Source organism: Arvicanthis niloticus, chromosome 1 (genome assembly GCF_011762505.2).
Source record: "Arvicanthis niloticus isolate mArvNil1 chromosome 1, mArvNil1.pat.X, whole genome shotgun sequence".
Lineage (NCBI taxonomy): Eukaryota > Metazoa > Chordata > Mammalia > Rodentia > Muridae > Arvicanthis > Arvicanthis niloticus.
The window spans coordinates 152,804,608-152,831,606 of record NC_047658.1 but is presented as its reverse complement, the minus strand read 5'-3'; the positions used below and the strand labels follow the sequence as shown (position 1 = coordinate 152,831,606).

Below are 26,999 nucleotides of genomic sequence, written 5' to 3'. Positions count from 1 at the left end.
TGTACTTGCCTGAAAACAGGGCAGCCACTGAGCCTGTAGTAATAGCAAGAGCCCAGTAGGTGGCACCGTTGCTCCTGATTTACAAAACAGATGGCTGGACCCTGTAGGCTTGTCCCAGGGCTCAGATGCCAGTGGGAACCACTACAAACCAGGCAAGGCCTTATAGATTGGACATAGGGAAAAGGTTGGAAAGGTTTAAAGCTATGGCTTTCATCAACCATGATTGACTGATTTAAAAACAAACGGTTGCAAACCCAGATTGCTTAAATAAGATTGATCACATAGCACCCTGTTCAGTCTTAATTAGGAAGTAATGAAGAGACCTCAGCAAAGAGTCTCAGGCCTTTGCTGCTCTAGGGTCACAAACACACCCTACTTCTGAGCATGTGTGTGGCCAAGACTGCAGAAAGCATTACTGAATTAAGAGGAGTCAACAGAAAGCCTCACTTTGCAATAAATGTTTAGAGAGCATGACACATTAACAGAACTTTCCAAAGAACGGCAGGGTCTGTAGTGGCCAAAAATTAATCTTTCTTAACAATGAAAGAGGCTTGGTCACAGTTTTCAAGCTAAGGACAAAGCCACAAAGGGCTCATTCTTGAGTTCAGCCTGGTCTTTGTGCCCTGGACACTTGGCCCTATTCTGTGGGAAGCCACCACAGGTCTTGCGCTAGGCCCCAGAGCTGCCCCAGGAAGCTCCGGCCCTTCAGAGCTGTTTTCAAATGCTAATAAAGCCTTAGTTGGAGGCCCAGCTGTCCAGCCAGGGGCTAGAGGGGCTCATTCCCTCTCTGGTTCCCTAAGCCTCCTCACCAAGAGGGACTGGAAATCTCTGGGGTCAGGCCTGGTCCATAAAAGGCCACTCCTAGTAGGGGCTGGGAAATGGCTTTTTATCCCTTCCTTCCTGTGAGCCCTCAGGTTACATGAAAGACGACTGTCAGCCAGCAGAGCTCAGCCCTCTCTGAGCGCTCGTTTGCTCAGTATTCAGGAGAGCAGAGAGCCTAGAGAAAGCCAGTTCCCGCAGGCAGCGCCCTGCTCTGCTTGAAAGGACTCATGAGTCCACATGAACATTCCTCAGTAACTACTGCCTGGCAAACCTCTTCAAACTCTGTGTGTATGTATGTAATTTATGTGTGTATGCATACATGTTTGTGTGTATGTGTGTACATCTGTGTGTTTGTGTATGTATACATGCTTGCAAGCCTAGTGCTGAATGAGTGTAGAAACTCTCATGGGTACCTCAAATTGGCCTTTCCCATCCCCACTCCCCAGAGCCCAGCTTTAGTCACAGTGCTCTGAAGCCTGACTGGCCAGGATATAATAGATTAGCAAATCTAGGGAAATGGGTTTCAGGAAACAGCTATTGTTTGAAAAATAATTAGCCCTGCTGTTGAAACACTGAAGAAACGTGAATACATTCTCCAAGGGTTCCTAATTTGTCCTAACCCTGGAGCATGGTGGGCTGGCTGCCCGCACTCTATGTAACAGTACAGTCACACTGGTCTACGTGGAAAAAGTAAGGCTCCACCCCCATTGGCCCTTAGGACTTAGAGTCAGAGGGGTTGTGTGGCTGAAGCAAACATTCTTTTCTCCCAGTACTGTTCGGAGCACCCTAGGATGATGACCACCTTCTAGGGATAGGAACAAGCAAGAAATATGACCGAGGGGCCAAGAAGCCTGATGAACCTCCATGGTAGAAGGCAGCACCCCCCAAGTTGTTCTTCGACCTCCATGTGTGCTTCGGCACACTCTCACACTCTCTCACACACACAGTCACACCATACACATACACACAGTTACACACACACACACAGTCACACCACACACATACACACAGTTACACCACACACACAGTCACACCACCACACACACACAACCCAATCCCCAAGCCACAGCCAAGAGCTCTGTCCTACAGCAAGGTTCACTCAGAAACTGAGAAAGCAGCTGAATGTGAGGATGTAAGGATGCGCACACATCACGCAGGAGTAAAATCAAAGTATGTTCTGGGTAATTAATCCTTTTAACACTTAACCTTCTCCCGCAGGGAGAGGAAACGATGTGACACTCTGGAGCTTTGAAGTTTTGGTTGTGCAAACTTGCAGCTCTGCCTTTCTGCACATGTGCACACACAACAGCCAGCCCTACTGCAGGGCCCCAGACTCACTCTACCAGAGAAGGGCTACGGTAGAGCCACTCTTTAAGAAATACGGACAAAGTGAGAAAGCACACTGTGTGCACACAGATTTTCTATATGCATGATCAGTGGGTTCCTTTGTAGTTAAAAGGCCAAGTCCTTCATAGCTGAGCTGCTGCAGGCAGGAGCCAGTTATGAAGTTCTTCCACCTGGTCAAGTGGTAGAAGAGAGGATTTCCTCTTCCAGCCCCACTGGACCACCTTTTTAAAATTTGGAAACTTGAAAAGTTCATTTGAGTGGGGTGCCTGATATTAATTTAGCTAAATGAGATTGAAGACTCCAAAAAAGAAATGACTATGCACATATCACGTAATCAGGAGGGGAAGATGAAGGGAAAGGCAAGCCTGGAACAACAGCACTCAGGAGGCAGATGCAGCAGGATTTTTGTTTTTTGAAACAAGATTTCTCTGTATAGCCTTGGCTGTCTTGGAACTCACTCTGTAGACCAGGCTGGCCTCGAACTCAGAAATCCACCTGCCTCTGCCTCGCAAGTGCTGGGACGAAAGGCGTGTACCACCACTGCCTGGCACAGCAGGATTTTTGAGACCCTTTTTCTATTCCTTCTAGGTTTTGCTTGACATCAATAAGAGTTGGAAAAGATCAGAAATCTAATCAGGAGAGACACAGAACTGTGTCCCTAGGAAATTGTCAAATACCTTTCACTCAATTGGAGCATGGTGGCCCACACTTTGAATCCAGGCACTTGGAAGGCAGAGTGGATCTTTTGAGTTCGAGGCCAGCCTGCTCTACACAATGAGTTCCAATCCAGGCAAGTTTACACACTGAGACCCTGTCTCAAAAAACCAAACCAAAGCAACAAAAACTCCTCCCTCTCTAGCTTCCTTCCTCTTGCTGAAAGTCACAGTCACAGAGAGAGGATTGATTACTCGGAAAACCCCATTCACAGTCAAGGAAGCTCAGTACACTGCAGTTATGTAGGCCTGTGCCCTAAGTAAGTCTCCATGGCTAAAGCCGGCGGTGGTGGCGCACGCCTTTAATCCCAGCACTTGGGAGGCAGAGGTAGAGGCAGAGGCAGAGGCAGGCGGATTTCTGAGTTCGAGGCCAGCCTGGTCTACAGAGTGAGTTCAGGACAGCCAGCACTACACAGAGAAACCCTGTCTCAAAAAACAAAAACAAAAACAAAAACAAACAAACAAACAAACAAACAAAAAGTCTCCATGGCTAGCAGAGACAGACTGTGGGTCCCTGACCTCCCTGTGAGCCAGGCAGGACACTCATTCTCCCCACTGCTGAAAGAGCTCAGATCCCTGTAGCCACAGCCCATGGCTATTCCTAGTAAAACTCCACTGATTTCATCCACCAGATGTTTAGCCTATGCACTAAAAATGATAGCTCAGTGGTTAAAAGCACTAGCTACTCTTCCAAAGGACATAGGTTCAGTTCCCAGCACCTACATCTGGAGGTTTACATTACCCTATATTCAGGAGTTACAGCCTCTAGGAGGATCCAACACATGTATCCTTACCTACCCCCGAATATAATTAAAACTGAAATCTAAAAACAGAAAATAATAACTACCATTAATGATGATAATAGTCATGTTAGGTGTGCTAACACGCATCCTAACTCCAGCAGTCAGGAAGCTGTGACAACTGGATTAGGAGTTCAGGTACATCCTGGGCTACACAGAGAGTTTCACATCAGCCTTGGTAACACAGAGACCTGTCAGAATAGCAAGATAAACAGAAACCCAGAAAATACAATGGCCTTTGGGTCATTCATCTAAGTACCTAAATCAGGCAAGTCCAGATACAAACTGCTTTGTGAGACTGCCTCCTAAGGCCTTAGGAAAAGTTTCTGGGCCCTGATGAATAGCTAAGAGTTTTCTAGTTAAATTCCATTAATAGGGGAAAAGCACAAAGGAAACAGCAAATCCTTTGCCATACGGCAAGACAGCGAATGTTTGTAAGCACGCACTGTGGGTCAAAGCTCAGCACTGCCAGTGCTTCCTTTAAACAGAGACGCCTCTGGTTCCCTCACCCACTGCACAGCTCAGAGGCGGTGTCAGTCTGAAAGCAGTCCTCCTCTGTATCCACTGCTAATTTGCTATGCAGGAAGTGGTGCTCAGGCCCCCCAACAACTGGGCTGGAGGCTTGCCCTAAAGCTGTAGTCTGACTGTGCTATCAGCTCCCCAACAGGGCCGCCTTGTTTGGCTTCAGTGAGAGAAGATGCACCTACTCTGGCAGAGACTTGATGGGTAGGGGAATACAGAGGGGGCACCCACTCTCTCAGAGGAGAAGAGGATGGGGGGTGGGGAGGGCCTCTGTGAGGGGGGCCAGGAAGGGAGCAGTGTTTGATATAAATAAATTACTTAATTAAATTTAAAATAAAAAAGAGAGAGTGGCACCTAGGAGGGCTATTAGTCAGAGATGGCATGTGAAGGTGCAGAGGTAAAGTGCAGACCCTGGTTTCTGCACGGCGGCTCCAGGTACTTCAGGTTCCCAGCCCTCAGATAAAGGAAAGAGAGGAAGCATAGGCAGTTCTAGGTGACCCGACTGAAGGAAGAGGCAGTGATGGTTACTAGTGATAGTATTTTGGTGCTTTGGCCAGACTCCTTGCCAGGACTGCGGCAAAGCAGGAAGCAGGGTCTGCGAGGTGCAGCTCTTCTGAGTCTTTAAGTCTGCAGTCTTGGAGAACACCCTTAATACTGAAGTCAAGCCAGCTTTGAAGACCTAAGACTTGGAAGACTCTTCTGACTTCTGTGGACTTTAAAGGCGATATATAGCATCTTCCTTGGTGCCCTGGCATCTGGCAAGTAAGGATGCAGCAGCAGTCCCAGCCAGCAACACCAAGACTTTACGTTCCTTAAAGGGCAGCTGGGCAAAGACACCAAAATATAAATGTGCAGACTGCATAATCTGGCAACCCACTTTAGGAATTTGTCCTCGGCTAAGGAGACGTAGCCGCAAGTTGCACACATATGTTCCTTGCACATTATTTGAACTGGGGGTGGGAAGGTGAGCTGAAGAAAACCTGAAAGCTCACCAAGGGAGTCTGCCATGGTCCTTCCATGCGAGGGAACACCACACACTGGCTGTCACAGACACTGCTACTGAGCTGTATTTATTCATTCCTAAGACTTCAATCTGGACAGTGTGGCGCACAGCTGTAATCCCAGAGCTTTGGAGGTTGAGGCATGGGGACTGCTATGAGTTTGAGGCCAGCCTGGGTTCCATAGTGACTGTCAGGCCAGCCTCAGCTACACAGTGATACTCTGTCTCAAAAATAAAAACCATCAAAGATTTCACAAAGACGACAATGGGTATAGAAAGTGTGTTTATCCCATACAGCACCTAGTAAAACCGTCCAATTAGTTTCTGTCCAGAGACATGCTCAGAGGATGACAGTCAGACAGAGGCTGCCTTGGGCTGGGTGCTACACAATGATTGCCTTTCATTTGAACTAAACAGTTACTCTGCAAAGCTACACAGGCAGAGAGCTCAGTGGCCGAGAGTCTCTTCTCCTTAAGTCCCAGTTCTCTGCTGTCTGCTTTTAAAATTATTTTTAATGATTTGTGTGTGTGTGCTGGGGGGGGGGGGGCACATGGGAGCATGCACACAGTGGGTGTTGAAGGACAACCTGTGGATCTGATCACCTACCTCAGGTTTGGCAGTCAGCTCCTTGCCCAGCTTGCCAGCCACACTTTCCTGTGAGGGTGGGTAACCAACTTTCCATTTCTTTTTGCTTTTTCTGGGCTGGGATCAGAATTCAGGCCTTGATGTCTTTTTCTCTTTCCCTCTCCTCCATGCACCCCCGCTCCAATTTCTCTGTGTAGCCCTGGAACTCACTCTCTAGACCAGGCTGGCCTCAACTCATAGATCTGCCTGCCTCTATTACCTGAGTGCTATGTGCCACCACTGCCCAGGTCACATTTTCTGTTTTAAAAACAAAAATATGTGGCCGAGCATGGTGGCATATGTTGGGGGTTGATCTGGTGATGCTATGCATTCAAATGCTAATTAATGGCTCCCTAAGATCTGGTTGCAGTCCTAAGAAGCAGATTCTCAGTACACCAAATGATGTATAAATTTGCTCATCAATTTTCTCGGATTGGTTAAATAAAAGCGGCTACAGCCCATTACCGGAGAGAATAAAAGTAGGCGGGGCTTTGTTTACCAGACTGGAGGTCGCAGGTAGGGACCACAAAGAGAGAGAAGGGAGAGAAAAGGAAAATGAGAGAAGGAGGAGGAAACAGATAGAGAGAGCAGGAGGTCTCCATTCGACAGGATATGCCGGGAGCATGTGCCGGAGAGAAGTGCACCATGAGGGCAGACTGACGGAGGAGAAATGACCCAGGAGACTGCGCAGACAGCAAGTACTGGGAGAAAGCAGCCAGGAGGAACGCAGTCAAGGGTAGAAGAATAGTTTCGGGGTAAGTAACTGTCCAATGACTGTACTACAGCCGATTAAATACATTTATAGGACTTTGTCTTGATTACTAAAGGGCTGTCCTGGTCACATTAAGAACTAATAGAGTTATTAATAGCAATTACAACAACATTCGATCCAAGACTTGGGGAGGCTGAGATAAGCAGATCTCTGTGAGTTTGAGGCCAGCCTGGTCTACATAATTGAGTCCAGGACAGCCAGGGCTACACAGAGAAGCCTGCTCTCTCCTCTTCTCCCTGCTGTCCTCTGACTCACTTTTCATGTTTCCAGTATCACCTGGGTAGTTTAGCTGTAGCAAAACAACGATTAAGTTATGTTTGGGAAACTAAAGTGCTTCAGCTAAGACAGACATTAGCAAGTGTGTGATTGAGAAGGGGAGGGAGGATAGGTGGACTCTGAGAGGAGAGCAGTGTTTGGGATGTAAGGCAATCAATCAATCAATCCATCAATCAGGTGTGTGATCTGAGTGGTCCCGTGAAGAGAGGAAAAGGACAAAGGCTTCAGAGTTCAGGTTACCACACTGCTCAGGAGGACCCAGATATATCCAGTGGACGCTGACAGCATCCTGTTCTCCTAAATCATCAAATCCAAACAAGGTCTGCTTGGAGGCAGGTAGGCCTAGTGCTTAGACGAGGACATAGGCTCTCCCGAGAGCATCTTGGGGTATGTGTCCTTGAGGTATGGGCATCTGACAAAAAAGGGCCCCGCTGCTGTTATAGAGTCCAGCTAGTCTCCCAGTGTTCCCAGCCTAGCTTTGGACTCCTAGGCTCAGGTGATCCCACAGCAGCCTGAGTAGCTGGGACAGCATGTCTACTACCGTCTCCCTAGAAGAGCATCAGAATGCCTTTTATCCTCTCTGGTGCTAGCTTCTTGGACAGGGCTCTGTGACGGCTCAGGCATGCTCCTGGCACCTCATCCGAACTCTGGAAGGACAGTCATACCTGCCACCGACTCTGTCCAGGGAGGCAAGAAGGAAGGTTTGATTGGTAGTGAGATCCACTTCCAGGAATCTGAGACAGGGAGGGCTGGGTCTGACTTACAGGTGCTAGTCATTTCCTACTCCAGAGAACTGGAAGCAAGAAAGCAGGCCAGCAAGCCATCCCTTTGTATTTTTTCCCCTAATACTATAACTACATCTCTGTAGAAAATTTCAATATGGCAGGCAGGTATAAGAAAGGAAACAACAATGACTCCTAGCTCCACCCGTCACACCGTCAGTAGCTCTGTGACTACCCTCTCTTCCAGTCATCCACGTGTCAATGAGGACATGCTATTAGCACAATTGGGACCCACCAATATACAGTACAGCTTTCTTCTCATTTCTTGTTGTGCTTTCAAGCTGGGCATGTGGAAGTATACAACTGTAATCCTAGAATTCTGAGGTGGAGGCAGGAGGATTAGAGCTCAAAATCATCTTTGACTACACAATGAGTTAGAGGGTAGCTTGGGTTATCAGAACTGTTTCAAAAACCCAAATAAGCAACAACCAAAACAAACCCCCACGAACAGTATCATTGGTCCACGTGTAATGCCAGGCAGTGCACCCGGAGTTCCCACATCTAAAACTGTTTCTCAGATGAAGTAATCATGTCTTTGAGGAGATGTACAGTTTTGACCTAAAGTTCTATGCATTTCACCTTGTGGAACTGGGGATTTGAACCCAGGAAGCCTGACACTTGGCCCCAACTCTCCATCTGTGTGCAGTCTTCTTGCCTGTGGCCTACAGTGCCCCCCTGCAGGGAGCATCCCTAAAATGCAGGTGACATAAACAAAGGAGTCACATTCAGCTTGAAAGCTAAGCAATTAAGATCCCATAGGGGGAGAAGAGATGAGAGACCCAGCCTAGGGGTGAATTATCTCAGCTTAGTGTCTGTTAAATAGCTGCTTTGTGCTAAGGCACAAGAGGCTCAAGGAGGTCTGCAAGCAGGATACAGACCCGGGAAGCCAGAAGAATTTGCCCTCCATCCCAACAGCAGCTCAGCGGGAAAAGAATTCCCTCCTTCCTCAGGGAAGCAATGATCCCTCTGGCTGGGATACTGAAGGCAGCTAAGGCAATTCCTTTCTCAGAGCTTCTGCAACCTCACACTCTGAACAATACCCAAGTACAGAGGTGGGAGACATTTTCCAAGTGAAAAGTTAGGCTTTTGAGAGTGGCCAGTTATTAAGTCCTTGTGGATTTCACAGGCCATGTAATGTTTGTTTATTTTGCTTTTCTGGAACATGAAGATTGAACGCAGGCCCTCACACATGTGACTGCTGTTGTGGCAGGAGCACGGCATGACAGTGGACACAAGCGTTCCAGAGCAGTCTCCTGTATAAAGCAGGCAGGCATCCGAATATGGCCTGTGGGCTATAATTGCCAACCTCTGCTCTCAGGCTTCTCTAAAAATGCTTAGCTTTATTAGCTCAGGCTAAACCACTTAGACTTTGGAACACCCGCTCATTTCTGAGGACTGACCTGTTTTCCTTCTGTGGCAGGAATGCAATCTTTCAGTTATTAATCTAAAGTCTTGGGAAACATGGAGAAAGTGTTTTGACTTGCAGTTGGTCAGTATTACTAACAGATGAAAGGGGAAATATTTTACAGATCCATAGCAACCAGAGAAGAGGATAAATCAGCCAAAGGGGAAGAAAATGTCAGGAAAATCAAAAAGACTAGGAGGAAGAAAACGGGTGTTAATAGAAGCAGGCAGCTCCATTTGGCTTTGGTTAGCTGGCTGGGGTGGCAGGGGCAGCTCATCCAAGCCGGGACAGCATCTCCTTTTAGAACATCATCGAGGCACAGATAGTAACGCCATATTCATGTGGATCATCAGAGATACGCAAACGGGTAGGGCTCTGTGGCAAGGTCTTACCTGGGTGGGCTCTGAGTTCATGTGTGTTTGTTAGGGGTGGGGGAGGCAGGAGGAATCAGAGCTTGATTCCCTTTGGGAGGTGGAATAATAACCTTGTGGTGTGCTGCTGAGCACAGGCTGGGCAAGAGCCACAAGACCTGGAGAAAGAGAGCGCTGCAAGTCTCAGTGGTTAGAGTTTGGGGAAAAGATTTCCCGAGCTAAGGCTCCCAAGAACTAGGACGGTAGAACATGATATCTGTAAGTGATGACTGGGTTCTAACCTTGCATAACCTCAGCACTTTCTGGGGAAGAACCACTCTCAAAATGTAGGTAAGGGGCTGGAGAGATAGATGGCTTTGTGGTTAAAAGAGTACTTGTTGCTCTTGCAGAGAGCCTAGGTTCAGTGCTCAGCGCTCACCTGGCAGCTCACCACCATATATAACTCCAGTTCTAGAGGATCTGACACCCTCTTCTGGCCTCCATGGTACTCAGTGTGAACTCCATGCTCATACAATGCAGTGAAACACACACACACACACACACACAAACATCAAGTCCACGCACATCTTATTAAAAGGAACAAAGTCTGCGCTCTCCAAGCCCCCTCCCCCACCTCTCCTTACAAGGCATCTGTAGCTTTCCACTGCCCTTAGAATCAATTCCAGACTCAGTCCTGACTTGCCTCAAGGCCCAGCACTTTCCCATCCAGGCTGCACCTCCAGCCACCCGTGCAGCCTGGCCTCCCTCTCCCTTAGCTGGCTGAGGAAGGCTCTTTCCCTCCTCCAGGGCTCACACATGCTGTTTCTCTCTGCCAAAACTGTTTTTCTCTTCTCTCTTCCTTCAGTCTGTCCTTTGCCGACCCTGTGATCTAAACGCTGCCACTGCTTTCGTGTTTCTGGAGCCCTTTGCTCCTCCCCTCAGTGATCTACAGAATCCAGCTCTCCTTAGCTTCTTCCAGCGCTGTCTCTGTCTTGGGACAGGGCCTGCTTCTTTCACTTCAGCTTTCCCAGCATCAGTAGAGCCCAGTGTGCAGCAGGCACACAAGTAAATAATGCAAGAGAAAATACTCTTTTCCAGGAGCCCCTCCCTCCTGCAAAGCCCAGCTGGCTCATCAAATGTTCGTGGAGGCACATGCCTGAAGCTGCTGAGCCTAGAGAATTCTGAAGGCCATGTCTACTTGAGTTTTAAAATGAACTACTATTTATTTTATTTGTTTTTACTTTTTAGGTAGGGTCTCATGTAGCGGATTCTGGCATTGAACTCACTATGTAGCTAAAAATGATCTCAAACTCCTGATTCTCTGGCCTTCACCTCTGAAGTGCAAGTATGAGCCTGCCATGCCCTGGCTGCTACAATTTCTTTTATAAACAGAAAAAAGAGAAATGTTTTAAGAACCAATTCTATGCTGCCAGTCTGTCAGTACCACAGACAGTTCAACTGGTTGGTTGTCCCCATCTGGAGGCTCAAGAAAAGGTCCCTGTTGCAATCACCCTGTCTCCCTGTTTGAGTCTGAACTGTCATGAGGCAGCAGGCAAGGGCACTGAAACTTCCACTCTGTCAATCCCAAGGGTTGGGACCATGATTCTCCTGAAAACTCAAGTCAGACTGGCCTGGAACTTGTGGTTAAGACCCGCTGACGGCAGAACTGAGTGCAGATGCTCTCTCCAGCAGAGCTCTAACACAGCTCAGAAGTCAAGTCCTGCAGAACCAGAGTCGGTGGGGCTTCCTCCTAATGAAACCCAGAGGGTGGGTAAGAGAAAGAGTAAGCTGACCAAAAAGTTAAAACCTTCCAAAAGACTCTGCCAGGGGCTAGATTTGATTCTAAATCTGCAGGTGAAATGGCGGCTACCTGCCCCACAACTAGAAAGTTTTCTTTCCTCATGATACTTTTGTACTGTCCCAGGTCCTGACCAGTATGCAAGGTTCCTTTGACCCCTGATGCCTTATTCTCTTTGTGTTGATATAGAAAATACCTGAGGCTGGCCTACTTATAATGCAAAGATGTTTATTAGGGTTGTGATTCTGCTAGCTGGAGCTTCCAAACAGCATGTGCTATGATCCTGGTGAGGGATTCCTAACTCTGTCACAACAGTTTTTGATGCTACCTGAATGTGAAATGATGAAGTCCCCAGCAGGCAGCAGTGGGACACTGGGAACAAGCCTTTAAGGTTAAGCCAGCCTCTGGTTCTAGCCTACACTGTTTACTGTGAACAAGATTTCACTCGGTCCTGCTACCACCCTTGTAGTTTTCGTCTCTGTGAAACCCTCAGTCAAATAACCCATTCCTCTCTCAAGCTGCTCCTGGCAGGTATTAGTCACAGCAGCAAGAGAAGTAGCAAATATAACAGAGAGAAAGCAGGAAGGTGCCAGGCAGTGGTGGCACACACATTTAATCCCAGCACTCCAGAGGCAGAGGCAGGTGATCTCTGAGTTCAAGGTTAGCCTAGTCTTCAGAGCTAGTTTTAGGACAGCCAGAGAAACACAGAGAAACCCTGTCTCAAAAACCAAAACCAAAACCAAAACTAAAACCAACCAAACAGACAGAAGCAGGAAGGGAACTGGGCATGAGCAGAGGAGACCAATGTGTGGCTGGCCTTGCTTTGTAACAGCTTGCTCTCTCGCCCACAGAAGACGGCATGGAAGGTTCCAGTCCCTCTTGTCTCTACTGCCCCTCTCTCTGGTTGGAAGTAAGGATGAGGGGGATCTGAGGGAGACCCTGGGCTGTACCTGAACTTGGGCAGCAACAATGGTGGTTAAATGACACAAGCAGAACTGTTAGGAAGGCTTGCTTTCCAGGACTGACATACAAGTGCTGGGAGGAGAACAATCATCCATCTACCATCTGCAAACCAAGAGCCTGGGAGCAGGACTGGTGCTGTCATTTCTGGCCAAGGAAGGCCACTCTGTGGAACAAGACCAATGCACAGCACCACAGCCCCATCTTAGCTTCCCAACTCTCAGCAAACCTTCCGGGGGGCTGGTCAGAGCTGAGGTTAGGGCCCACCTGACACCCTTCAGAGCAAACTTCAGGGGCAATCTGCTGTGGTCTGATGGCTCAGTGAGAACACTGTTGGCCACCACTCTACACCCACCAGAGTTCATCCTCTTTCCCTTGCTTGCCACTGGCCTAGTAGTTTGATCCAAAATGTGGGTCTTAACACTCATTTGTGACTACACTGCTCAGCATGTCCTCACACACAACTGGAAGAGGGTAGAGGGCTCTGTGTGAAGCTAATGGGTTTACAGTGGACAGAAGAGAAAGGCAAGACCATTACACAGAATTCCCAGGCCATTTACACATGGAGGGTGTACCTGTGCACACATCAAGCAAAGAACACACATGTTCTATATATGTAATTATACGTGACCCTGATAGAATGCAAACACACAGGAGTTAGTGACAGCTACAAGCCACAAGGAGGGGCTCTATCATCAGCTGAGCACGATCCACTCTGAGAGCTGATAAGCCTAAATCTAAAGGACAGTCAATCATACTATAGAGATTCTGCACCTTAGTCAAAATTTACTATATGGCCCCACTAAACAGAGTCTATTACATTTAGAACAGGGCTTCCAATGTGTACTGGTTGGTTTTGTGTGTCAACTTGACACAACTGGAGTAATCACAGAGGAAGAGGAAATGCCTCCATGAGATCCAGCTGTAAGGCATTTTCTTAATTAGTGATCAAGGGGGAGCACCCAGCAAATTGTGGGTGGTGTCATCCATGGGCTGGTAGTCCTGGGTTCTAGAAGAGAGCAAGCTGAGCAAGCCAGGGGAAGCAAGCCAGTAAGCAGCACTCCTCCGTGGCCTTTGCATCAGCTCCTGCCTCCAAGTTCCTGCCCTGTGTGAGTTCCTGTCCTGATTTCCTTTGGTGATGAACAGCAATGTGGAAGTGTAAGGTGAATAAACTCTTTCCTCGTCAACTACTTTCTTGGTCATGATGTTTGTGCAGGAATAGAAACCCTGACTAAGACACAAGGCAAGTACCTAAAGCAACTACATAAAATCAGGGAACAGCCAGGCATGATGGTACACACTTTTGTCTCCAGCACCTAGGAGGTAGAAACATGGAGTGAGACTCTGTGTCTCAAAAAACAAAAACAAAATAAAAACGAATAAAAAAAACCCGCCAGACCAAACCAAGCTCGGTTTTAAATATATATAATGTTATCTACAAAATGAGTGCCGGTGTCTGCATTGCTACTGCTGGTTTTATATGGGCAAGACAGTGCAGAAAGCAAGGTATTACCAAACAAACCAGCAAGCAATCAAACCACACAACTTCACAAACCACTTGCTGATCCACACAGTCTGTCTTCTCGACTGCCTGCCTGCCTGCCTGCCTGCCTGCCTGCCTGCCTGCCTGCCTGCCTGCCTTCCTGCCTTCCTTCCTGGTTCATAGTCTTCTCCCCCACCCCTCTCTCTTTCCTATCCATACGGTCTTGAAGACCAAGTAGGATCAAGTAAGAATAATGGCAGATGACAAAAGAAAGGAAAGGGTGTGGGGTGTGAAGGGAAGAGCAGTGGTGAGAGCACAGGCCACTCAAGGTTTCTGGAGACCTGGCTCATTTCTCCCTTCAGGTGTTGGTTATGTGGGCCCATTCAGTTTATGAAAATTCATCACTATGTAAAACTGTCTTTTATTTGCCTGAAGTAATTGTCGTCTCTGAGGTTTACTGCCTCTGTCTAACCTGGGCCTAGTCCTGGAAGCTTTTAGCCTCCACACAACCTAATCTAGGCCTAGAATGTTTCAGCCTCTGAGACTTATTGCTAAATAAGCTCGCCCTTGCTCTTTCTGAGCTCTGGCTGGTTCAACTCAGCTGTTCTGGCCTAATCTCCTCTCCAGGCCAACTGATTCAAACTGGCTGCTGCTTGCAGCTTCTGACTGAATTGCTCTGCTTGGCCTCAAACTAACTCTGGCAATCTGTTCTAGTCTTCTAGCTCCTTCTCATTCTCTGGCTCGTCTGTCTTCACTGTGTCTAGCTTGTTCTCTCTTCAGTCTGTTTCTGTGAAACTCCCCTGGTAAAGCTGCCCCTTTCTCCCTCTCCGTGCTGCTCTCTCCTAGGCAGCCTCCTCTTCTTCTCTCTCCTGAGAGTTGAGCATATCCTATTCTGTCAAACCTTTCTCTGATTTGTCACTTTGTCTGCCACCCAAATAGCCATCACTTTCAAACATGGTGCTTCCTTCTACAAACTGACTTTCCCTTCATTGTTTGGGATTAAGGGTGTGTGCTAAGGGTGTGTCTGTATTCCAGCCAGAGGGAGTGTGTACTAAGGGCTGAGCCACACCAATTTTTTTTTTTTCAGTAAATAACACAATCTTGGGGTTCACAGTGTGATCAAATATCCTGCAACATTCCATATACAGTTACCTACGCACTTTGTACACAGATTTTCATGAATAAAAAGATTTTTAAAAAAAGTTGGATGTGGTAACACACACGTGTGGTTCCAGCACTTGGAGGAGGAAACAAGCAGATTTTGGGCTTGCTGGCCAGGAAGCCTCTGTAAGCCACTAAGCCAATAAGAAATGCTGATTCTCTGGCCTTTGAAGGCACCAGGCACACCGCGCACATGCAGTGCACACACATACATGCAGGCAGTCACACATATGCATACAATAATATTAAGTTTTCAGATATATATGGCAAATAGCTCCTGGGGAACTACATCCAAGGTTGTCCTTCTATCTCAACATACAAGTGCACCACATGCATGGAGCTGAAGACACACACATAAAAGTTTTAAAACATAAAAGCTAAATATAACATATAAATATAACATATAAACATCTATTAACAAACATAAAAATCTAAGAGGATTTTGGAGATTTTATAAATGCTTTTTTTTTTAAACCATGCTCCATTTCCCAAGAACCCCAGACTGTCGCCCTATTGAGCATTAGTGCTGTTTAACATTGAGCCAGCCATTCATAGAGCAAGTAGCCATGTGTACAAGCAGCATCTATCCACATGGATGATTCTCAAATGTCTCATTGTACAGCCTGTGGCATTAGGTAGACCAGATGTCTGCACAGCTCCTATCAATACAACACTGGGGTAAAGTGCACTTCATTCATTATGTGGGCTCACCTCCTGCCTTCACACTGTGATCTTGAATGGGTTACTAACCTCAATGTTGTCTTCTGCAACTGTAAAGCTGACATAACCCTGTGTTCCATCCCCAGTATGAAAAAGAAAAGTATGTAACCTGAGCATAGCTGCCAAGTACTCAGGAACTAAGGCAGGAGAGCACCAAATATGTCAGCCTGGTTTGCATAGAAAGACATGTCTGTATGCACATAATCAACAAAGCCAGTGTGCCTACCCACCGCACGAGACACACAGGTACACTGACAATTCAGTCATTATCCTCACTTCTGTTTGGGCCTTAGCCTAAAATTAGGGACCACTGTCTCCTCCTCCTCACAATCCTGAGGTTCAGTAACTTACTATTATTCTCTGTCAACTTAAAGTAGATTTGTTTAACTATTTGGTTGTGGCTTTTTTATTTGTTTTATTTTGTTTTGAGGCAGCCTCACTATGTAGCCCAAGTTGGCCTTTAACTCAGAGTCTCCCAGACTCTGTCTCCCTGATGCCAGGATTATAGGTGTGATCTACACTACCCAATTTACCTATTACTTAAAATAGTACAAATGGCATCATAGAAAATCTGGCGTGCAGTGGTGGTGCACGCCTTTAATCCCAGCACTTGGGAGGCAGAGGCAGGCGGATTTCTGAGTTCCAGGACAGCCTGGTCTACAGAGTGAGTTCCAGGACAGCCAGGGCTACACAGAGAAACCCTGTCTCCAAAAACAAAAAAAAAAAAATCTGGAAATTAACAATTGGGTATTCCAGTTAAGGGTGTAGTCACCCTGTTGTTCTGAATCACCTACTGTGATCTGCAGGAGTAACTAATCAGTTACACTGGAGATGGTGTAAGTGGAGCCACTGTTGCAGAAGGGACTTAGAGCACACACTTAAGAGCCACAAATTTTAGTGCAAAAATTTCCAATTCTATAGGAAAGTTAGAAGGAATAAAATGAATGTCAGATACCCTCCCCTTAACTCATTAATAACATGTTGCCCTTGCTCTCTTTCTCTCGAGTGTCTGACTTTTCTGTTGAATCATTCAAACTACAGACACTTCAGCCTTTGTCTCCCAAAAACAAAGACATTACCCCGTATAATCACAACACCACAGCCACACGAGGAACTAACTTCATGGGGGTGGGGGGGAAACGCTAGCACCTAACATACAGTCCACAGTCACATTTTCCCAGTTGTCCACAAATATCCATCAAGGATCAAACGTTGTCTGTGAACCACCATGTTTCTGCAGATCCTAGACAGTCCTACTAGGTACAGTTGAGGAGGCTGTGCTGTAGAATGTCCACAATGTGGCCACATTTGGCTGGAACTCACGCTTGGATCCAGGAACAGTGCCACTCAGCTGATTCTCCTACTTGGCTCTGTAGTGTGGTCAGACACACAGGAACACTCTGTTAGCTGTGATGCTGTGCTTGATCCTTTGGGGCATCAAGGTGACATCTGCTGAGGCCTTTCTTTCTCAGGATAATCCCCACCCCCTCTCCCAAAGATGTATTTATTTTTGTTTTATGTCTATGAGTATTTTGTCTGTGTGTATGTCTATACACTCATAAATCCTCTCAGCTCATGGAGGCTAGAAAAAGGAGTTGGCTCCTCTGGAACTTAGAAGTTGTGAGCCGCCATACCCAAGCTGGGAACTAAACTCAGGTCTTCCAGAAGAATGGCCAGTGCTTTTAACCAGCCTGCCTTTTTCCTATCAATAAATAAGTAATCTGTAGAATGAATCTGTGACTTCTTGTCTCCTAACAACTTTTTTTTTAATTAACACATTATTTACTGAGGATGAAGGTGCATGCCACGGCACACATGTGGAGGTCCAAGGACAATTTGAGGGAGCTGATTTTTTCCACATCTGGTTTCCAGGAATCAGACTAAGGCTTGGCAGTAAGCACCTTTACCTACTGAGCCATCTCATCAGCTCCCTAACATACACTCTTTTTTACTGTAATAAATTACGTTTATTTGTGTGTATATGTATGTGGGCACGTGTTCCCTGGCATACACATGGAGGTCAGAGGACAACAAGAAGGAGTTGGTTCTCTCCTTCTACTGTGTGGGTTCCAGGGATCAAACTCAGGTGGCTGAGTACTGTAGCAAGCACTTGACCTAATGAGCTATTTCCCCAGTCCCCTAACCAACTCTTTTTTCCTTTTGTGGTTTTGAGACAGGGTTTCTCTGTGTAGTCCTGGCTGAGCTGGAACTCTCTGTAGACCAGGCTGGCCTCAAAGTCACAGATACTATCTCTGCCTCCTAAGTGCTGGAATTAAAAGTGTGTACCACGATCACCTTTTTAACCAGTTAAAGAGGATTTGAACAGCTTGGGCTATATGTCAAGACTCTGTGTCAAAAGAAAAGGGCAGGGAGTGGGGTGTAAAATGAAGCAGTCACTAGTGGAGCAGGGGTGGGGTGTAAAATGAAGCAGTCACTAGTGGAATAGGTTTTGTATGTGAATGCACATTTGTAAATACGATCCCATTCTCCACTGATTTGCATTATAACTTCAAAGTGACTTCACAGTAGAAACTCCTGTGATTTTGTAGCATCTATTTCTATCTCTCTGATCTCCGTCTACCTAAGTAGGTACACGAGTACATACATTATCAAACAGTGGCTGAAGTACCGGTTTCTACAAGCAAGAAGTTGCCTCATCTTTAGAGCCCCATTCCAATAGCATATCAAAATCTACATCAAAGAAAAATCTGTTTTCAAAGTTAGACCTGGCGGCACAGGCCTATAATCAGGCTAAAAAGTGAGTTCAAGGTCAGCTTGGACAACTTAATGAGACACTGCTCAACATAAAAAATACGTAGGCTGGATATGGGTCAGTGTCAGACCACTTGCCTTTATGTATAAGGCCCCAGGTTAATCTCTCTCTCTCTCTCTCTCTCTCTCTCTCTCTCTCTCTCTCTCTCTCTCTCTCTCTCTCTCACACACACACACACACACACCTAGGTTTACATATTCCCTATAATCCTAGCACTTGGCGGCTAAAAGAGGTGGATCTTCACAGTGACTTTCAGGCTAGCCAAGGCCATTATGTTAGTGAGGAAAGGACGGGAAGGGTGAGAGGAAGCAGGCTACATATCAAATCAAAGAAACAGAATCTAGGTCACATAACTACTCTGAACTCCCTAAACATTAGCTACAGAGAATATTCGGGAGCTCTGAAGCCTCCACAGGCTGGAGGGTTCTGGCACAGTGACCTAAGAAAGTAAGAACAACATTCCCAGCACAAAGGCCTTACCCAAGATCCATTGCAGCAGTCCCCAGTGGGCAGTGGGAGCAAAGGACAATGTCTTGGAGGGCATTCAAATAATCTAATTCAGTTCTGATTTTAACATCCCCTCTGCCCTGTGAGGGAAGGGTACAAGCTCCAGTCTACTATTCTTCCAGACTGAGCCAAAATTCGTCTGTGTGCTTGAGGCCTGGAAACACACACAGAGACAACCAGGCCACTGGGAACAGGGAACAGGTTAGAGATGACAGACAGCAACAAAGCCTCAGGGTATCAGGACACTGACACAATCTCTGTATGCTAAGGTCCACATAGTTTTCTACCCGCAAAAGGACTCTGTAGACATCAAAGTATACCTGCAGGTCTCCCAAAGCCCACCAAGCTGATGGTCACAGGACCAGCACAAAAACCGCTGGGCCATTACCTGACTGGAAGACATATCGGGCTAGGCCCTGCATCAGCTCTGCTGGCCATGTTGGTGGGGCAGACTCTCCAGTTTCTCTCTTCAGACGAAATGTCAACTCAAAGCCAAATCCACTTGGTCCATCTGTTCCTGTAAACCTGAAAGAAATAAACATTTTCAGTTTAACTACCATAGAACAAAGTTCTGCAAAGTCTTTGTGTGGTGTCCCCACATGCAAATACAAAACAAAAACAAACTCAGTGGAAACCCCAGGGTGAAGAAGTCTCTCCAAAGCCCTCTTTACCAGTGAGCTGAGGACGTACATGTATGACGTCAGCCCAGCCCAACACCTACACTGCTGCTTTTTTTTTTTTTTTTTTGAGTTATAGCTTCCAGATTTTTGGTTCTAGATATTCTTTTTGTATAACAGAGGAACCACTACTGAAAATCTCCCTTCTGTTCCTCACTTATTCAAATCATTAGTAAGCACCCACCGAATTTGCTAAGGATACAAACCGTGTGATCTAACAACATAGCTGTGTGCTCTGTGAAGACATACCTTCTTCCATTCTACCTCTGGGGATACCAGGACTCTTGGCTGCACTGACTGGTTTCCTGAATGAGCACTTGAGTCAGGTCCTAAGGCAGAATGAAATACTGAGAGGGCCTCTCATCCCAAGGTCACCGAGCACCCCTCGATACCCCTTATGAGCACTCCTCAGTCACTGGACCTCAAAGCAGAACAGCCACAGGATGAGGAGGATTACAGTTTCTGTGAGCACACTCCTTAGGGTGATTGTAAGCATGAGATCTGAATGCCTGCCTCTTTTGTTAGGAAGCACTCAGGAGCCCTGAGTCTCAGGGAAGTCCCTGAAACAGATTACTGCTAGACAGGGCAGCAATGTCATCCAAGAGCAGAATGTGGTTGGTAGGATGCCATACCTACTCAGGTGAGGGAGGTGGCCAGGTAGGCGTCCCCAAGAGCTCCACAAAGCTTACCAGGATGAGAAGGGTTAAGAATTAAAATATGTTCATCATGTAATTTTGAGTAATTATATCTTGTACAAACATGAACCACAATGATGATACACATGTAAACTCCCAGCATACAAACACAAACCATAAGCTAAAATGACAGCTGACAGCTTCCTCCTACCTCTTGCAGGCTGAAGACAGAATGGCTGTTCAGCCCTAGAACTCCTCACAGCATCCTTCCTAGGTCATCATCCCCCAGAGGCTGGGAGGGGACACTGGGTAGGAAGAAATCCCTGAGCCTTAGAAACTGACATGAGCCACAGCTTTGGCTCTCTGTGCTTGGGCAGGCGCAGGTAGATCCAGCTCCCTTGAACCATCAGGGAGAGATCACTGTGAGAAGCTGCCTTTCTGACTGAAGAGGCATCCTTAGAAATCATCAGTCAAAGAAAGTGTGTGTGCTGTTCTTATTTCTTTGGTTACCATGTGGAAGCAGAATCTATTCAGAGGCTACACATGGATTTTTGGAGACAAGGCTGTAAGTTGCTTAAAGTGACACTATTTACACTATTTGTTTCCTTGATGAACTGCCATGTTGGGGTTAAGTCCACACAGAGTCTATGCGTATTGAGGATGCTTCCCGGAAACCCCAGGTTTGGGAGACCCCAGGTTTGAAGAGTGAAAATCCAGAGGTATAAGAGATTGACTTTACAACTCTGTAAAAAGGTTGGGGCATGGTGGTGCACTGCCTTTCATCTTAGCACTGGAGAAGCAGAGAAACGTCAGTGGACTCTAGGCTACCCAGGGCTACAGAACCCTGGCTCAAAAATCAACAACTAAACACAACTCACACAGGGAGATGGGTCACCAGGGCAAAAGGAAGATCTCAAGCAGCCACCAATTAGAGACAGCTTTGTAAAGTGCATTAGACTATTATTCCAGGGCTTTCATCTTGGGCCAAGGAAAATACATGATTTCTAACCACAAAAACTTGAGGAACAAACTTAAAGGAACATATGTGTTATAGACCATACTGCACGTCGGAGAGAATCCATGGTACAGAGAGAGAAGACACTGAGTCATTTGCACCCACACCACATCTCTTCCCTGAAGAAAGCTGTGTGCACACACATGTATGACTGTGCATTCATGCACACACACATGTGCAGACCATCTGTCTCCACATAGGGTGGTTTCTAAGCCAGCTCTGTGGTGGGCAGGCCAGCTCTTACTTGGCTGAGGAGGGACAGACCCAGCCAGATGGTCTCCACCTGTGTTTGATTACCACCCAGGAGGCTGGCTGGACACAACCTCAACACTCCGAAACACAAGCCTGGAATGGCCAGCCTTAGGATAAACACATGACCTGGGCCTGTCAGATTTCTTTTTCAAAGCAGGCTGTCCAGGCAATAACAGCCAAGCAACAAGACCATTCAGTGTTCAGAGTTCCCCACAGGGGCTTGGCTTGGTCTGGACCACTTCACACAAAGGCTGCTCTGCCAAAGAGGGTATGTCTGATCAGACAATGGAGTCACTCCAAGGGAACAGCTGTCTTTCATGTCTTCTAGGATGAAATATGAGAGCAAAGAGACATGTTCACACTCACACTCTCCCACATGCCCCCTCACCAACTCACATACACTCATGTACCCACACTACATACATATAAACAAATAGGCTTATAAAGGAAAAAAGTAATTTAATGTTAATTAATTATTGAAGAAGATTTTTGGGAAATTATGTGTCAGTGTTTATAAAGTCTACATAATGCATCATAATGTCCCGGGGCCTCACAGACACCAAACTCAGCCAGAGAAACCTCCAGTCCTGAATGCACAAGTGTCTTACATGGACATAATGTTTTTTTGCTTTTTGTGGGTAAGATTTCTTCACTATGTCGGAGTGCATGTGTACAGGGGTGGCAAGGACCACATGCCCTGGCACAAATGGGACTATCAAAGAACAATCTGCAGGAGCAGTTCTCTCCTTCTATGTGAACCCAGGCCTACAGGCTCTTAAATGGCTTCTCATCATTGAGCTGCCCACCAGCCCTGCCGAAAACCTTTTATGCCACATTTTTCATCCTTCCTTCCTTCCTTCCTTCCTTCTTCTCTTTCTCTCTTTCCTTCTTTCTTTCTTTCTTTCTTTCTTTCTTTCTTTCAGTCACGCTAAATATACTTGATGGTTTGAAGCTCATTGTCTAGACCAGGCTGACCTTGAACCCACAAATTCTGCCTGCCTTCATCTCCCAGGTGCTGGGATTAAAGGTGTGCACCACCATGCCTGGCAACCTTTTCCTAGGTTTTGATATACAAGTATTGCAGTGTTAACAACCATATACAGTATCTGGTATATTAACATGCTATATAGGCTTGTAGTCAAGGAGTGACAGGCTGTGTGCCATATGCTGTCAGGTTATACCATATAGGTTTGTGTAAGTACACTATATGATGTTCATAAAACAACAGCAAAGCCCGGTGATACGTTTGTTAGAACGAACCCCCATTAACCAATGGAACCCCCATTAACCAATGGAACCCCCATTAACCAATGTATGAGGGTGTATGCCTCACAAGCATGTGAGAAAATGCTCAACTTCACTCAAACTGAGGGGGACGTAAATGGGAACAGATTAACCACTGTGCCTGCCTATCAGATCAGCAAGCACTGACAAGTAAGTGTAATGCTACACTTTGTTGGTGAGGTTACAGGAAAGAGGAATTCTCATAGGGCTGGTGGGAGCACAATTAATACAATTACTAAGGGGGAGAATTTAGCAATACTTAACAAAACTACATACATGGTTACTAACTCCAAAAATTGTGCCTTCAAACTACTACAAACTACCTAAAATGTCATTTATGTGAAGTGGGACCAAGAGTTATCTGCAGCTGTAAGAAAGAATGTAGAAAGCAGGGACTCTGGAGTCGAAGGTCAGTCTTTTTTTTTTTTTTTTTTTTGTAAGATTTACTTTAATTATGGATATGTATATGTGTATGTCTGTGTGCAGGTACCTACACAAGAGCAAATGACCACAGAAGGGAGAGGTGTCAGATCCCCCTTGAGACAGTTACAGGCAGTTGTAAACCACATAAGCACGGGGGGGGGGGGGGGGGGGGGGGGGGCTGGGAACCAAATGTGAATCGTCAGGAAGAACAACAAACACACTTAACCACTGAGTAACCCTGGCCCTTAAGATTTTATTTTTAATTTTAATTAAATGTATGTACACATATGAGTGCATGGAGGTGAGAGGCATTATATCTCCTGGAGCTGAAATGACAGATAACTAGCTAGGAAACAAATGCAAGCGCTCTGCAAAAGCAGTAAGCACTCTTAACTACAGAGCTAAGTCTCCAGTCCCTCAAGGTCATTCTGATCTTAGCAAGTTGGAGGCCAACCTAGGTGAGCTACTTGAGACAACTGTCTCAAAACAAACAAAAAACAAAAAACCCCCAACCTCCCCCCCCCCCAAAAAAAAAACCCAAACCAACAACAACAAACCCCTCACGTGCACAATAAGCCAACAAGACCAGCCAGCACACCAACAGTCAGGACTAACTGGACTCAGTAGATGCTCAAGAAAACAAAACACTTCAAAGGCTAGGACATGAAAGGGATGGGGTATGTGCTGGGGACTCCTAGAGGGACGGAGGGAAGAGTGAAGGCAGACATGATCAGGTCACATGTAGAAAACTGCTGAAGAATAAAGGATAGTTTCCTTTATTACTCACTTTACATTCCAATCACTGTCCCCTCCCACTCCTCCCCTCACACAGTCTCTCCCCTCACACAGTCTCTTCCCTCTGCCCCTCTCCCATTTTTTTTCTGAGAGGGTGGAACACCCCCCCCCCCCCATCAAGTCTCTGCATGGCTAGGTACATCCTCTCCCACTGAGGCCTTAGGAAAATGTTTCCACAGACAGACAACTGCTTTAGGGATATCCCTAGGTCCAGTTGCTCAGCCCACATGAAGACCAAAGCTGTACATCGGCTACATATGTGAGGTCCAGCCCGGGTGTATTCTTTGGTTGGTGGGTCAGTCTCTGAAAGCGCCTAAGAGTCCTTCTTTCTTTTTTTAATAGTGGATCTGGAGAGATGCCTCAACTGGTTAAGAGCACAGGCTGCTCTTCCAGAGGACCTGGGTTTGATTCCCAGCACCCACATGGTGGTTCACAACTATCTGTAACTCCATTTCCAGGAGATATGTTGTGCTTTTTCCTAACCTCTGAGGGCACTATATGTATTCATATACAGGCAAAACACTCACAAATTAAGAAAGATCAATAATAAGTCTAATTTAAAAATTAAAAATAATAGTGCTTGTGCTTTGTTGAACTGGTGAACAAAGGCATGAAAAATAGGCAGAAAAGTGAATCCTCTTTGCAGTTCAGAACCCAGTGTGAGTCTTGATATACAAGATGATGGTTTTGACAATGAGGTTGACTCTATAAAGAGCTTATAATTAAAAAAAAAAAATCCAAACAAAACCAAATTGATGCAACATTGTTATGTGGAAAAAAAGCAAACAACACTATTCATTTGTGTGGAAGCCACACAGGAAGGGTAACCTGGAAAGGAGACAAGATGCCGACAACAGTAGTGTGAGTCAGATGGGAAAGGCTAGAGGCAGTGGAGGTTCTTTCTTTCTTTCTTTCTTCCTTCCTTCCTTTCTTTCTTTCTTTCTTTTTTTACACTTTTCCTATAGTTATAACTGTGGCCACACTAATATTTTCATGAAGTCAAAGCAAGCAACTAGGAACTCTCACTGTTTCAAATGAACCCATAGCCCCCGTGAAGACAAGTCAACTAAGCAAGCTTTGGATACAATTTGTTGGCCATGTATCTTCAGGGGAAAGACAGAAAAGAACAGAAAGCAAACATTAAACTCTAGCAAGCTGGTTTATTGTTACATTAGTATAGGTTAGTAATTCTGCAACTACCCTAGTGTTAATGTATTGAGGGTAGTAAGAGTTAGATTCCTCTCTGTCAGAGAAGTTAAACACTAGTAAGCAAAAACCATGATTTAAAAAGCTGGACAGGCAAGCTGAAGAGACAGCTCAGTGGTTAAGAGCACTGACTGCTCTTCCCGAGGTCCTGAGTTCAATTCCTAGCAACCACATGGTGGCTCACAACCATCTGTAATGGGATCCGATGCCTTCTTCTGGTGTGTCTGAAGACAGTGACAGTTTACTCATATAAATAAAAATAAATCTAAAAAAAAAAAAAAAAAAAAAAAAAAAAAGCTGGCCAGGGGCTGGAGAGATGGCTCAGTAGTGAAGAGCACTTTTTATTATTTCTGAGGACACAGATTCAGTCCCCAGGACCCACATGGTGGCTCACAACCATCTATAACTCCAGTTCCATAGGAACTCTTCTGACCTTTGCAGGCACTAGGCATGCACAAAGTGCATTCACATAAATAAATGCAAAACATCCATACACATAATTTTTTTGGTTTTTTTTTTTGTTTGTTTTTTTTATTTTTTGTTTTTGTTTTTTCGAGACAGGGTTTCTCTGTGTAGCCCTGGCTGTCCTGGAACTCACTCTGTAGACCAGGCTGTCCTGGAACTCAGAAATCCGCCTGCCTCTGCCTCCCAAGTGCTGGGATTAAAGGCGTGCGCCACCACTGCCTGGCTACACATAATTTTTTTAAACATTTAAAAAAAAAAAAAAAAAAGAGGTGAGCTGGAAAGATAGCTAGGCAATTAGCAACACGTGCTCTGCACTCATGAGGTAGGTCATGGCTCAGAGCATCCACATGACAAACCCTAAGGACAGAATAGTTTTGGAAGGGAAGCATCTTAACAAATCCATGGTACAGTGAGACTTTGTCTAGGAAAAAAAAAAAAAAAAAAAAAAAAAAAAAAAAAAAAAAAAAAACCTTCTAGGAAGCTACTTAATTCACACATAATACACAGAGCAAAATGCCTCAAACAACACCTGGACATAGGAAGAGAAGCTAAGTGCTGGCTGTTATTCAGCAGCTACTAGTTCTGGGAATTCACCATAAGGGAACAATCTTAGAAAAAAGCCTTTGGCATAAACACATTCAGTAGTACTTATAAAACAAAACAAAAAATTAGAAAAAAAAAAAAAAACTCCTGCTGTTCTATAAATGGGGCATATATAAGGTCTGGTGCTTCATTAGGACACCCCCAGGACTAAAGGCCAGAGCTAGCAGGAAGCAGACTGGCCTGTGAGCACTGAGAAGCAATGGGCTCTCTGTGCCTCCACCTGAGGAGGAACAACCTGGTGACATGCAAAGCCCACACTAGAAGCTCTACTGTCACCATCAGGTAACATGTAAATAGTGCCTCATCAAGTCAAATGGTCACGAAGCTGGAACTGTTATGTATGGCTGGTGGCAATGCAGCCCCTACAGAAAACATGATGGCTGTTTTCAAAAAGTGAAAGAGAATCACTGCAATGAGCCAGTAATTCTACCTCTAGGAAGCTACACAAAATCGTCTTGACTACCCTTGTTGACAGCAGAATCACTCACACAGAGCTGAAGGGTTCACACACACACAGGCCACCCTAGGGCCTACTGCAGGAGAGGAAGTAGGAAAGAGCAGATAGGAAACAGTCAGTTGGTTGGAAAAGCAGGGTGTGATGCATATCCCTAAATTCCCAGCACTTGGGAGGTAGAAGCAGGAGAGTCAGATGACCCTCGGCCACATTGAGATCTTTGTGGCCAGCCTGTGTTGTATGAAACTCTGTCTCAAACAAAAGCACACACACAGATTCTCACCCACATGACATGGGTGAATCTTGAGGACACCGTACTAAGTGAAATAAGTCTGACACATGGAGCAACCCCACATGCATCAACTTAGACAGGAA

The 26,999-nt window shown here is 45.9% G+C and overlaps 1 protein-coding gene across 2 annotated transcripts in view; it reads right to left on the bottom strand.

Moving 5' to 3' along the window:
* The window catches only part of Sufu (SUFU negative regulator of hedgehog signaling), a 99,235-nt gene that overhangs the window by 47,110 nt on the left and 25,126 nt on the right, over window positions 1-26,999 (bottom strand). For both annotated transcript variants that reach the window (XM_034512072.2, XM_034512080.2), the window contains exon 3: window positions 19,204-19,340. In XM_034512072.2, coding sequence (XP_034367963.1) covers window positions 19,204-19,340 — 137 coding nt within the window. The remainder of the gene's footprint in view (window positions 1-19,203; window positions 19,341-26,999) is intronic.